At 35.8% G+C, this 12,051-nt stretch overlaps 1 protein-coding gene across 2 annotated transcripts; it reads right to left on the minus strand.

The window, feature by feature from the left end:
• Positions 1 to 326: 326 nt before the first annotated feature.
• On the minus strand, positions 327 to 10,617 carry LOC127789168 (serine/threonine-protein kinase PBL34-like). 2 transcript variants are annotated; one of them, XM_052317978.1, is made up of 6 exons: positions 9,892 to 10,617; positions 3,585 to 3,922; positions 3,335 to 3,470; positions 2,021 to 2,157; positions 1,825 to 1,948; positions 327 to 1,152 (listed from the first exon to the last, which is right to left on the minus strand). In XM_052317978.1, exons 1-6 carry the CDS (start codon positions 10,073 to 10,075, stop codon positions 623 to 625), a joined length of 1,449 nt encoding a protein of 482 aa, XP_052173938.1. In that variant the 5' UTR covers positions 10,076 to 10,617; the 3' UTR covers positions 327 to 622. The 2 variants fall into 2 exon arrangements, with proteins under 2 accessions (XP_052173938.1, XP_052173939.1); XM_052317979.1 differs by having other exon boundaries at positions 3,585 to 3,919; positions 9,892 to 10,615.
• Between the last annotated feature and the right edge of the window lie 1,434 nt (positions 10,618 to 12,051).

The following is a 12,051-nucleotide window of genomic DNA, read 5'->3' on the forward strand; positions in this document are numbered from 1 at the left end:
TGTTATCTCTGCATATCAGGGCAGGGGGGAGGAATGACGTTTATGGCCCTAGAGATGGGTAGATTTAAGTGATTAATTCATTTAGTTAGTGGTCTTTTATTTTATCTTGATGTACTTGGATCTTATTAGGAATTCAGCAAATAGAATTAGACGATCTAGGATTTCAATATGCCCATAATAAATAAAGGCTTATTGATGTGAGAACAATGTCTCTACTTGGCTGCATTTATTCAGGGAGATTTTTCTGCAACATTTTGTAGGCAATGGTTTTAAAATGGCCGTCTTCCTAGCTTTGCTAGTCTTCAACATTTTGTAGTAAGCCATGGTGAAGGAAAATTATCATTCATTAACATTTCTGAACAAACAAGTAAAACCGTGTGGTTGCCATTCCTGTTTGCTCCTCCATTAAATGACAACTTTCCTAGCTCTCTCCTCACTCGCTATGAGTGTGAGGTAACTTAAAAGATCATAACACCACATTGCCAATGTTCCCCTGATTCTGATTCTGATTCTTTTCCAACTCCACATAGAAATTAAACGAAGAGAAAGTAGAGAAGGAATGGTAGAAAGGATGGGTGGGTGTGTCAAACAGAAGAAACAGGCAATGACCAAACCGATTCAGCTATGCTTTAGCATTGGGTTTTGGTGAATTGATGGAGAACTGATGATGGTAAGGAGAAGCATGTGAACTATTATTTGGTATGGAGAGGCTCCTTGGGTGCTGCTGCCCATTCCTTGAAAGCGATCCAGCTTGTGCTTTTAAACTGTTTCTACTAGCATTTGGACTGGAGGCAACGCGATCGCCCTGCACTGTCTGGAAGTAATAGGACGAGCTGGCCATATCCTTGAGGTTTGGAAGCGGCTTCAAGGCTTCGACAACTTCACTCATCAGAGGTCTGGCCTTTGGGTCCCGGCTAAGGCAGCGAGCAGCCAACTGTGCAGCTTTCTGGGCACCTTTTATTGAGAAGTGGCCTTCAAGCCGGGGGTCTATCAGTCTGTAAAACCTTCTTCTCTCCACAAGATGTGGCCTCGCCCATTCGACTAGATTGTGCTCCCCAATGGGACGGTTTTTGTCCATTGATCTTCTGCCAGTCAACATTTCGAGCAGAACCACGCCAAAGCTGTAAACATCACTCCTTGATGTAAGATGTCCTGACACGATACAAAGAGTATCAGAATAAAGAGTATCTAATCTCATGTCATGCAATATAGGTCTATAACTCGGGCTTCTTTTACCTGACTAAATGAGAAATAACCAATCTCATGTCATGCAATATAAGTCTAAATCACAGAGCAATGAGAAATAACCAATCTGACTAAATGAGTACTACTCTCAATACAGAACATAACTGGCAAAACAGTGTTATATCTTCTAAAGTTCTATTATGTCAGCTTCTACAGAACTATGAACTCCTAGAAGGATTGACCAAAGCACCGACCCAAACTAGAATGGATTTGGGCACTCATATGGCAGCAGGGACATGCTTAAAGGGTATTCAAGGGTATGGTAGCATAAGAATTCAATGTTATGATAGAAGCAGAGTAACTCAAACAGTGCATTCAAAGCTTTCCTTTAGTGGTAGTGGGCTAACGCAACACCAGAAATAGCAGAACTGTCATAGGTGGCAATAGGCAGACCAAACCATCAGCCATAAAAATAAACAAAAATATTCCTAGTCCGGACATGCATAAGCATAGTTAGAAAAGGGGGGAGAGCCAAACGCGGACAAACGCAATACAAATAGCACAGGCTAGAGAAGGTCATAATTTATCCACCCCACAAGAGAGGTCCAAGCGCTGATATCAGAAAACAAGTACATTTACCTGTCATCACATATTCGGGAGCTGCATAACCATAAGTGCCCATCACACGAGTAGAGACATGAGTCTTATCACCCTCAGGACCATCCTTAGCAAGTCCAAAGTCAGAAAGTTTGGCATTGTAATCCTGGAATAGCACTTTTTAGAAAACAAAAAAATCGGAGACAAATCTAACTTTCCAGAGATTTTTTTCACATACTGCATCTAATAGGATATTGGAAGTCTTAAAATCTCGATATATAACTGGCCTTTCTGCTTCCTCGTGCAGAAAAGTAAGGCCCTTTGCAGCACCAAGAGCAATTTTCATCCTGATGGACCAAGGAAGAGGAAGTGATCCTGCACTTAAAAGTTGATCGTGAGAGAATGGTAGCCAATGAAAATATGTGAAACTGTCAAAATGGTTCAGATCCAACAATGACTGAACTGCAATATGAAAAAAAAAAAAATGACTGAATTGTGTTTCCATGCCATGTTTCCAATCATTTATATTCCTTACACGTTAGTATAATGTGGTAGCACAAAAATATCAAAGGAGTAACAAAGCACAAGGAAAAATTTGCAATATGTAATACCAATACAGATCCAACAATGCTTAATCCGATACACAATTCTATATGCACACAATTTATTGGCCCATTCATATTTGCAAATAAAGGCATAGTTTTACATTTCTTGCATTCTAGGAGAATTTGGTACAGCATAAAGATGTTAGTGTATCCATTCATTTATTGGCCCATGAATTTTCCCAGCATTCATCTTTTAACATTCTTTTTCTCATTCTCTTTTTCATTATTTTCGTATTTGATATAAAAATTCAAAACTCAAAAGGCTTACACCTCAGTACCACAATGATTAATGCAGCACCTCAGATGGTAAGAGTGGGAAAGTGACAAATTCTTCATTTAAAACACTGGCATCTAGCAGTCATTGAAAAGCAGTCCATGTAAAGCAACCTTGCACTAAAACAAACCTATGTGTGGCAGTCTTAGATAGGAAAATTGAAGAAATTTATTGGAAACTTTATATAACTCCAACATATAATTAAATATAGCACAATGAATCCCTAATATGCACTTTAGGGGAAGAAAAATAACTAATGGATCTCATGTATCATCTCTGGAAGCACCTCAGAGAAAAATGAAAAATAATTAGTTTTATAAGATAGCACTAGAGAACTCTTCAAATCACTTGGAACAAATTACGAAGACTTTTCCTGGATTCAAAGTTTAGGTCTAGAATTTATGTAGCTGACCCCACAAAGTATGATTAAGGCTTGGGATTGTAGTTGTTCTTGTTAATAGATATGAATGACTACAAAATAAAGAAACAAACTATGGCACCCAAGTGACAATCTGTTGGATAAAAAATAGGTTTTCAGTCCACCAAGAAGTTAAATTCCTAAATAAAAGGAAGCCTATATACTTGAGGGCTATGGATCAGACTTTCCATTCCTCTTTATTAAGAACCATGGGTATAAAAGAAGTAATTATATTGGAGAAAAGCATCCACATACTCCGAAACAGGTGGTTCTCCAAGCTTCCTCGAGGCATGAACTCATACACCAACAATCGTTGATCATCTTCAATGCAGTAACCAATCAGTTTGACCAAATTAGGATGAATGAGGTCCCCAAGAAAACTTACTTCAGCCTACCAGTCCAGATGAGATGAAACATGAGAACAACCAAGAATCACAATGAACAAGAAGGTAAAACATAAGAAGAAAATGATTGGTAAGTGAAATGTAATAGAAAAATATCAAACCAGCCATTCTTTGTGACCCTGGAGCCCATCATGGTTTAGGGTTTTCACTGCAACAGTAAGTCCTGTGCCAGGTTTCACTGGTGCAGTACCATTCTCCTCAATCCACCCCTTGAATACACAACCAAAACCACCTTCACCGAGAAGACTCTCTGGTCTGAAATTTCTTGTTGCAAACTTAAGATCATTGAAAGAAAATTTTCGAAGCCGAGAAGCAACTTTCAGTTCTTCTTCAAGTTTGGAAGTAGATGAATTGCTTTCTCCATTACTTGTGGTTGTTGATGATAATACTGGAGCAACAGGCTGGTCTCTGCTTGTATCATTTGTTGATTTACTTTCTGCTGACACATAGGAAAAATAAAAGATCAGATATAAAACATTATGAAAGCAGAAGTCCTAGTTGGTTAGTCTTCAATAGCACCTAAACCTGACATATTCAATAAAACAAATTCTATAAAATCCAGCTCACTGAAAACAAGTTTATTGAGAAGATAAATATATTATAAAGGTGCCGTTGCATCTGGGCACGGAATAAGTGAAATGGAAACCTTAAAGGAAGATATTAAGTGTGGCCAATAAACAAAAGTTGAACATAACTGAGCCAACACCTAAATATCACTAGCCCAAGTAACATTCATTCAAATACAGGCCAGGTATACAACAAGATATGCTGCCCATATCAATGACAACATGCTAATAGCAGGTACCCCTATATGGCACATCAATCAAATCTCACCTTTTAGGCAAGAATATATTGTGCAACATTAAAGGCAGGTAACACAGTCACAAACAATGAACAAATTAACTTGCAAAAAGAACTTCGAAAGCGAGGAGTTATGAATTCTATATGGCACATCAATCAAATCTCACCTTTTATGCAAGAATATATTGTGCAACATTAAAGGCAGGTAACACAGTCACAAACAATGAAAATTAACTTGCAGAAAGAACTTCGAAAGCGAGGAGTTATGAATTCTATGCCAAAATTCACATATCCATCTCTGTGTTTTGAAGAAAAAGAAAATGGCAATTCATATTGAAGAATGTTGACTCCAAGTAATACACCAATATAACAGTTTAAACTTGCATAAACAGAACTACTAGAGCAAGGAATAAACTCTCTGTAGAAAGTATGTTTCACTGTCTCAAAAATGCATCTTAGCCATAACTAAATATTAATCAAATATCGATACGACAAATAGTCTCTTGAGTGATAAACAATATTCACATGCTAGAATTTTCAGACAATCCCACCTAGTGGGATTAAGGCTTGACATGTTGTTGTAGAGATGTTAAAATGAAATCCAGCAAATTGTGAATAGAGATATTAGCACATGATTCATGTTTAAACACAAAGGACAAAACATATGTTTCCAGAGCATATGGCATATGGGCACAATATGTGTTGCAGCAGATGCAACGAACATTAATAGTAATAAATACTGCTCAAATCAATTACCATTACATCAACAAGGTCCATATTTAAGAATGCAAAGACAAGAAATTTCCAATCTATACCCCATGGAATTCTCCTGTAGATCACATCTTACATGTGATTCTTTTCCTTTTCCAATGAAAGGAGATAAATTCCACCTGTAACTGCTCATAATACCACATCCATGCAGGCAAGTTTATAACAGACATTATTATAATATTATATTATCTTTAGCAGTGGAAATGGGTTGTTGTTGGCTTCATTGCCACCACTGCCACCTCCATAACACCAGAAGAAAACGGATTAGAAAAGAAAAAATAAAACTTCATCACCTGTCCATTTGAAAGCCTTTAATACATTAAAATATTTTAAGATACTATTTTACTGAAAACTTAGGCTATTAATAATGGGACGAAAAATGTATGTCATGCTTTGCAACACTCCCGTAGTTGCATGTGGATAGACTCAACTATTGTGCAACACACAAAACAAGAGTACATAACTAGCATGAATAATGGGGGAGCATACATACATAACAAAACTTGAACTAAGACCTTGTAGAACTAGAGTCTGACATGTTAGGTGACCCCTCATTCTAGTTTAACCAATTTGGAAAGAGGACCAACAATTTATCAAGTTTTTGGACAAACTCGACCATCTTTCAGCTTAACCACTGGAAGAAAAGAAGAAAATCAACTGAAAGAATTATAAAACAAAAACAAGAAAAAAATAAACAGATCACTTGCCAAACATATATTCCTCAAGTACACTGCATTAAATGCCATATCAGACAACATTTCACATGTTCAATTAATTCTGAGGTAATACGTAACCACTTATAAGTTTATTAAATGAATTACATCATCATATAATTCGTCATTCTATTAGTTTTTCAATAAAAAAAATCCTATAACGGTTGGGAATATCAAAAAAGAAAATATATCCTGTATGTTGCAGAATTTTTCTATCCATATATCACCAAAGATGTTTTATTGTTGACCCAAGCCCAGTTAAAGGAAGGGGGTTGAATTAGGTAGCCAACAGCAAACATAAAACTCATTGGATCAAATAAACATGAATTTTAAACAAATAAAAAATCATCAGGGCATAACCATTCAGAGCAACGTGTCGCACTGCTTGCATGTAGTGGCAAATGAACTAGAATTGTTACATTGACACCCAGATGTAGTGGCAAAATTGCAAGGGTTCTTGCATTTTTGCAAAGTGCAAATAGATATGAGCAAAGAAGCTAGTAAAAGATCATAGATTAATGATTGGATCATGGAATATCGGGACTTTGACAGGAAAATCTAATGATTAGGAGAAAAAGTAATATTATGTGCCTCCAGGAAGGATCGGACAAAGAATGGAGTGAGGATTATTATGGATAAGATTTTAAAAGATGGGATAGTGGATGTGAAGAAAATAGGAAATAGGATTATTGCAGCTAAAGTTGTTCTAAAAGAAGAAACTATGAATATTATTAGTACACATGCACCGCAAGTTGGGTTAGGAAATGAGATAAAGGCAAAAATTTTCAAAGATTTAGAGGGATTGGTACAATGTATACCTAGAGGAGAGAATATCATTATAGGAGGTGATTTAAATAGTCATGTGAATAGAGAAGGGAATGGGAATTATACATGGAAGTTATGGATTTGGAGAAAGAAATAATGAGGTTAAAGCTACATTGGATTTTTCCACGACATATGAGCTCACCTTAGACAAGACTAGGTTCAGAAAATGGGATGAACACTAAATCAACCACCCAAATACATTACTTTCTCATGAGACAAGAGGACCACTTATCTTCTAAGGATTGTAAAGTTATACCAAGAGAATGCATTATCGACATATACTTTTGATCATGGACGTCCATATCAAAAAATGGAAGATAAAAAAACATGACACAAAACAAAGCCCAAGAATTAGATGGCAGGATTTAAAAGGTGAAAAACAAACAATTTTTAAGGAAAAAGTGTGTGACATAAGATATTGGACCATAGATAGAAAGGCTAATCAAATGGAGAGTGAAGTGGTTACTATTATTCAAAAGACAACAAAAATGGTTTGGGGGAGTCAAAGGGATAAGTCCCAAATTTAAAAGATTCTTGATGAAAAATGATGAGGTACAACAGAAGATCAAAAGTAAGAAAGCTTGCTGCAAGGCTTTACATAAATGTCGTAACAAAGAAAAAACTAAAAAGAGGTATAATTTTTGGCCAAAAAGAACCAAAAAAGGCAATTAATGAAGAAAGGTCAAAACTTATGGAAATTTCTATCAACAACTTGAAACAAAAGATGGAGAAAGAGATATATAAAAACTAGCTAAAGCAAGAAAGAGAAAAACAAGAGATTTAAGCCAAGTGAAATGGATAAAAGAAGAAAACCAAAAAGTAATTGTAACTAAGGGAGCCATCAAAGAGACATGGAAGGAGTATTTCTCGAACTTATTCAATGGAGGTATAGAAATAAGTGTTATGTTGGGATATCTTAATTACTTAGAAGAAGATAGAAATTGCATATTCTATAGGCGTACATATCCAAAGGAATAAAGCAAGTATTGAAAAAGAGGACCTTATAAAGGATATGGCCATAAATAGAGATGGTTGAATATCTAGAATTCATGTAACTGACTTTACCTAACGGGTTAGGGATCAAGGCTTGTGATTGTGATTGTTATTTTTATTCTACATAAACTTTGATTCTAATACCACTAAATGTATAATTCTCATCACCACAAGCCATGCCAAGTCAGGCAACTAGTTGTTTGGACTCCATTACTGACCTTGGCTCAACGACAAAACTAACATATCATTCACATGCCTCAGATCTTTTAGGGAGTAATAACTTTTAAATTTGGGTACTTTTTTACCACCAAATTTTAGAAGGACATTGATCCATCTTCAAACTTGGTGGGAAACCTTTAGACACGATAAAAGATAAAATGGGTTTACAAAAGATATGGTCGTGGATAAAGATGTGAGGGAGATCTAGAATTCATATAGCCAATCCTACCTAGTAGGATTAAGGCCAGTGATGGTTGTTGTACCTGACTTCTTGTGTCACATACATCTGGAGCATTTGAGAGATTTAAGGAAATATCTTTGAAGTCTAGCACATAATGCATGCACATGAAAATTTTTTACCTCTCCATTCTCCCATCCTTCACAAAGCGAGTCTTCTGTATTCACAGTTCAAACACCCTTTTTATAGACTAATACAAGCTGGACACATTACATTTAATCAGTATCATGTTGCAATACGAAACCAACCAGCAAGGTTCACAGCCTCAGATTTTAAACTCAGATTGTTCTTTTCTGTTGAATGAGCTTTAGCCAACCAAGTTTCAGCTTCAAGTTGGTTGTTTTATCATCTCACATAACAAAATTCACTCATCTAGATATTACCTTTGTTCTGTTGAGACCCAAGGTAAATACCTAAAGGAAATACATGCCCCAAAGCACCTCGTATCACTATTGAATTATTTTACACAAACTTGGGTCTCAATATCAGCTGGTCAAACATTCCTAACCAAAAGGTCCAAAACCTTCCGAAAAGGCAAAAAGGAATGCCTATTTAACACAACAAAATTTAAGGGGGAAAAGGACCTTTCTATCTCTATTCTTACAAGAGGCTAAAAATTTTCCATTCAAATCAAAAGTGAGCTTTTTATTTTAAAAGTTAAGAGACTTAATTTAGAGGTATAGGTCAGACATATATTTCATACCCTTACCTTTATCACATCTGGGTTGTATCCATTGAATATGCTTAAGGATATACAAAAACCCATAACAATGTTGTCTATAAAGTATGAACACTCTAAAATCGGTTTCATATCTAATCTTACACATGCAGACACACAAACTCATCTAACATGTCTAACATACATATAAAAAATGCCATGTGTTCAGTTTGATGGTGATAATATCATTAGACACGTGAAAGAACGTGAGGTATGCCACTTACCTAATAATGACTTCATCCAACATGGATCTTCTAGAATGTTAAAATTGGGAATCCTTGTTTCTTTTTGGGTCTCTTCTCCAAACATGAAATGTTCACGAGCAGTCTTTTGGTTGTGATATCTATATTTTTGATGGATTGTCTATTCATTGTTAGATTTATCATGCTTCCCACATTTCCATATTTTTATTGTTGTTGTTGCTGCTGTAATGCTTTTCGTATTTTTAATACAAGGGTATAAGATTGATGGAACACTATTTGCTTTAGCATGTTGAATACTATTTAAGTTTACGAATTAAAATATAGTAGTGTATTTTCTGCAGCATTTTGCATAGTTTGTTGATATTATTTTTCTAATACATACTAACAAAAGAATCATTTTTGGGTGTACACACACCATGTCTACAATAGATATAGATTATTGGTGAGCTAGAATCTACATAGCCAATCCCACCTATAGGATTAGGCTAGATATGTTGACGTTGTTGTATCCATCATGTTTATATTCTCATTTTTTTCAAATCCATGTCCACACTCGTGCTCTTCAAACCAAGGCTTGATGCTTAATGCTCTTCGAACCAAGAGGATAGAGAAAGTAAAAAAGAAAAAAAAAAAACTTATCAAACTAAGTCTCCTTTTTTGTTTCAATTGATACCACATTTGACCAATTTGAAGCAATCTTGCCAACACCATCAGCAGTTATCATTGACCGTTAATAGTTCAAGTTAACAACGAAGAGAAGAAGCTTTATAAACAACTCCAGAAAATATGAACATATAGCATTTAACTGAAGTTCCTTAAAAAGTAAACGCAGGAAATTCCACTTAATTGAGACCAAATATATCATACCAACAAGAAATGAGAGTAATAACTGAAAACACAACGTTTTGAAAGCAAGTAAAGCATTACCGCAATGAATACTGATGCCACTAATGGAATTATCCACTTTAGATCTTGAAGAAATACAGCTCCCAAAAATCTTCAACCTAACCCAACATCCAGTCTCCTCAACGTCTCCATCTTTCTTCTTCTTACCCTTCGATTTGCCCACATCCCAAGACTCCTCCTTTCCCCCTTCAGCCCCAAATCCCATCTTTCAGAAACCCTATAATCAAACCCAGATACCATCAAAAGGCATCAAATTCAAAAGTCTTCTCACACAACCACAAGAACAGAACTTCCCCAAAATCCCTTCAATTTCCCAATTATTGCCCGAAAGATCTTCAAGAATCAGACGACACAACCCAAACCCACTTCAGAAAATCACCCAGAGACAACCACCAGGAAAGTGAGATTAGCTTAGAATTCCAAATACCCTTCGGCTTGCACAAAGAATTCCTCAGAAGCCCACGAAATATCAGGTGACAGAGCTTAGACCCAATTCATGAAACCGAGCAAAGATCACTCTGGAGGCCTGGAAAGAAGCGAACCATTCAGATCGCATGCGTGACCTTCACAACTAACTTGAGAAACTTGCTGAAGCAGAAGACAGTACAAGCTGTATCAGATAATCTCAGTTTCAAAAAGCACCCCGAGAAATGTCCGCTCGTCACCTGACCAATTCAAAGCTCAAAAAATATATATACATATATGTTGAGGGAAATGGGAAAAAATTAAAAAATCTTAATATTTCCTGTACATAAAGGTGTTGCTTCTCTCTCTTCTTTTTGTAGGATCGAAGACTGGAAAAAGCAAAACGGAGCAGCCCGGAGAATACGGGCAGCCTGTTTGGGCTGCCCGGAGGGCCCGTGAGACAGATTGCTGACCCATTGAGCAGCCATCGTCATCATATTTCCTGAAGGGGTAGTTTGGGAAATCCAAAAATTCGAAAGTAAGAAGAGGCCCTTTTTTTTTCTTTTTTTTTTTGTCTTTTCAAAATTTAAAAATTTTAATTTATAAAACTTTACTTCATAAATATGCTTAAATTATAAGTGAAATGACATTTTTGGGCATAGAGAGAAAATGCAGGGGCAGTTTAGGCAGCCGGAGGAGAGAGAGACGGCAGGTGGGACCCACTTATGGTGACATGTCGAGCTTTCCGGGGCCACTTTATTTGCTGACGTGATAATATTTATCTAGCTAATGAGTTAATGCACATTTATAATAATAATAATATATCCCAAAAAACACACTTCAATTATTGTATATAGTCAATGCCCTCCATCTTAATTAATTGTATTTATTGTTGATTAGTTGCAAGAAAATCAAATTTGGTTCATCATCTTTCAAATTATTCTAGAAAGGGTCTCAACCACTCCAGCGAAATGAATTTCCATTAAATTTGAAGTGAATTTAACTTTGATTTAGATTGGGACAATTAAAGGAAGGTAGATGGTGGATTAACTTCTCTTAGAATTAGAAAGTTAAATTATTTCATCTTTTCATGTGTGGTCATATTATTTGAAGTTGTTATACAAATTCACTAAATTTCTTTCTTTCAAAATTCATAATTTGGGACACTTATAATGTTACTTTTTTACTAAGAATCCCATTTGACATTATTTTTCAACTATAAAAACTAAATTTTGATGTTTAAGAAAAATGACCATAAGGATTCGATTAATCTTAAATTGGGGTTCTACTCTAGTGCAATTGGGCCTGGGCCAACCATGTCGTCTATGTGGCTGAGATAATACTTAAATGGTCCAATAGCAATTGAAGCCCAAATCATAAAGGGGGCTTACACTTAGATGTGAGCAGCCTACCCACAAGGGAAGCAAGTCTCACAATAGATATAGACCCCCCCTAAAAATTGCTTTTATTAGTAGTTTTATTTTTATTTTATAAAAATTATTTTTATAATTTATAAAAAAAATATGGTTCAATAATTATATTTTATTTGATATAACTTCACTATTATCCTAAAGCTGACATTCACTAATTAATAACATATACCCATGATTTAAGAAGGAAAATGCAATTGACATTGCACAAGACGCTGCCTCTCTTGGCCGGGACCATCACTATAGTGGCCTGTGTTTGGCGCAGAAAAAAGCGCCGAACACATACACCGATGCAATTATCGGGCCAAAATTGTTACTTATCCCGTCGCTTAGTTCAAATAATATT

This window comes from Diospyros lotus, chromosome 13 (assembly GCF_014633365.1).
Source record: "Diospyros lotus cultivar Yz01 chromosome 13, ASM1463336v1, whole genome shotgun sequence".
Lineage (NCBI taxonomy): Eukaryota > Viridiplantae > Streptophyta > Magnoliopsida > Ericales > Ebenaceae > Diospyros > Diospyros lotus.

Bases quoted from the DNA above. Each gene is read 5' to 3' on its own strand.
- LOC127789168 (XM_052317978.1), bottom strand. From the start codon at position 10,075: ATGGGATTTGGGGCTGAAGGGGGAAAGGAGGAGTCTTGGGATGTGGGC. The intron at 3,923-9,891 runs GTAATGCTTTAC...CCTATGTGTCAG, and splicing joins TGGCATCAGTATTCATTGCG to CAGAAAGTAAATCAACAAAT. The intron at 2,158-3,334 runs GTATGTGGATGC...TTTTAAGTGCAG, and splicing joins GGAGAACCACCTGTTTCGGA to GATCACTTCCTCTTCCTTGG.